Source organism: Poecilia reticulata, linkage group LG17, assembly GCF_000633615.1.
Source record: "Poecilia reticulata strain Guanapo linkage group LG17, Guppy_female_1.0+MT, whole genome shotgun sequence".
In the NCBI taxonomy this organism is placed as follows: Eukaryota; Metazoa; Chordata; class Actinopteri; order Cyprinodontiformes; family Poeciliidae; genus Poecilia; species Poecilia reticulata.
Window position 1 is genome coordinate 28,585,891 of NC_024347.1, and position 1,679 is coordinate 28,587,569.

The following is a 1,679-nucleotide window of genomic DNA, read 5'->3' on the forward strand; positions in this document are numbered from 1 at the left end:
TGCCAAACGTCAGAGACTACAAACATGGCTGCCGAACATCAGCCAGACTACAAACATGGCTGCCGAACGTCAGCCAGAATACAAACATGGCTGCCGAACATCAGTCAGAGACTACAAACATGGCTGCCAAACATCAGTCAGAGACTACAAACATGGCTGCCAAACATCAGAGACTACAAACATGGCTGCCGAACGTCAGTCAGAGATTCCAAACATGGCTGCCGAATGTCACAGACTACAAACATGGCTGCCAAACGTCAGAGACTACAAACATGGCTGCCGAACATCAGCCAAACTACAAACATGGCTGCCGTACGTCAGTCAGAGACTACAAACATGGCTGCCAAACGTCAGAGACTACAAACATGGCAGCTGAACGTCAGTCAGAGACTACAAACATGGCTGCCAAACGTCAGAGACTACAAACATGGCAGCTGAACGTCAGTCAGAGACTACAAACATGGCTGCTGAACATCAGCCAGACTACCAAGTGGGTGTGGGTGGACCCAGTGCCACTCACCGTTGGACGGAACCAGCTGGGCCGCGTGTCGGTAGTACGACTCCGCCTGGCTGGTCTGGTTCCGGTATCGAGCTGAAAGACAGAAACAGGGACCGGGTCAGAGCGGAACAGAACCAGCCGGCGAGCAGCGGGCCGAGGTTCTGCTGACCGATGTCTCCCAGGTGGACCAGGCAGTGCTGGCAGATGTAGGAGCAGGAGCTGGGCTGCGGCGTGACGATGGCGCCGCCGCCGCCCTGCCGGTTGCTGATGATGCCGAGCTGAGAGGATCGGACCCGGCACGGCAGGTCCACGTTGAAGACGGTGCAGAGCTCCTGCAGCAGCTGCAACACAGCAGCAGCCGGTCAGACGCGGCCACTCAGAACCGGAATCGGAACCGGAACCGGGTCGTACCTGGGTGTAGAAGCCGCTGGCGGCCTCCAGGAACAGCGACAGGTTGGCCTGGACCTCGCTGCGGTTCGGGTTGGCCCGGTTCTTGGCCTGGCTTTGCAGAGTGGTGATCTGGTTCTTGAAGGCGTGGTTCCACCTGCAGCAACAGCAAACCAGAAAGGTCAGAGGTCACCAGAGGACAGAGACAAACCCGAGGAGAGGATGGACAAGTTTCATTCCTGAAGGAAAATAAAGATCATAGAGAGAAAACATAAAAACCCTCAGCTCTCAGTTCAACGGCTAGCGCTAGCTGCTAACCGCTGCTGCTGCTAGCTGATGCTAACTGCTGCCGTTAGCTGCTGTGGTAGCTGCTATTAGCTGCTTCTGCTAGCTGCTGCTGCTAACAGCTTCTTCTTCTGTGGTTCTGAACGGTCGTCATGTTTCCAGGTGATGATAAAACAGACAGAAAGTCTCATGACTCATAAATCTCTCTGAACCTGAACCGTCTGTGTGCAGCGCCAAGCCCCAAGCCCCGCCTCCTCACCAGGTGACCACAGGTATGGAAGCTGCAGATTCATTTATTGTGACAGATCGACTGTTTGTGTGTGTGTGTGTGAAGGTGTGTGTGTGTGAAGGTGTGTGTGTGTGAAGGTGTGTGTGTGTGTGTGTGAAGGTGTGTGTGTGTGAAGGTGTGTGTGTGTGTGTGTGTGTGTGTGAAGGTGTGTGTGTGTGTGTGTGTGTGTGACTGTGTGTGTGGGTGTGTCTGTGTGTGTGTCTGTGTGTCTGTGTGTGT

General features: G+C 54.4%; 1 protein-coding gene across 2 annotated transcripts in view; it reads right to left on the reverse strand.

The window, feature by feature from the left end:
• Nucleotides 1–1,679, reverse strand: part of smg7 (SMG7 nonsense mediated mRNA decay factor) — a 14,769-nt gene that overhangs the window by 10,586 nt on the left and 2,504 nt on the right. For both annotated transcript variants that reach the window (XM_008434680.2, XM_008434679.2), the window contains exons 4-6: nt 911–1,043; nt 669–840; nt 521–592 (exon numbers count right to left, since the gene is read on the reverse strand). In XM_008434680.2, coding sequence (XP_008432902.1) covers nt 521–592; nt 669–840; nt 911–1,043 — 377 coding nt within the window. The remainder of the gene's footprint in view (nt 1–520; nt 593–668; nt 841–910; nt 1,044–1,679) is intronic.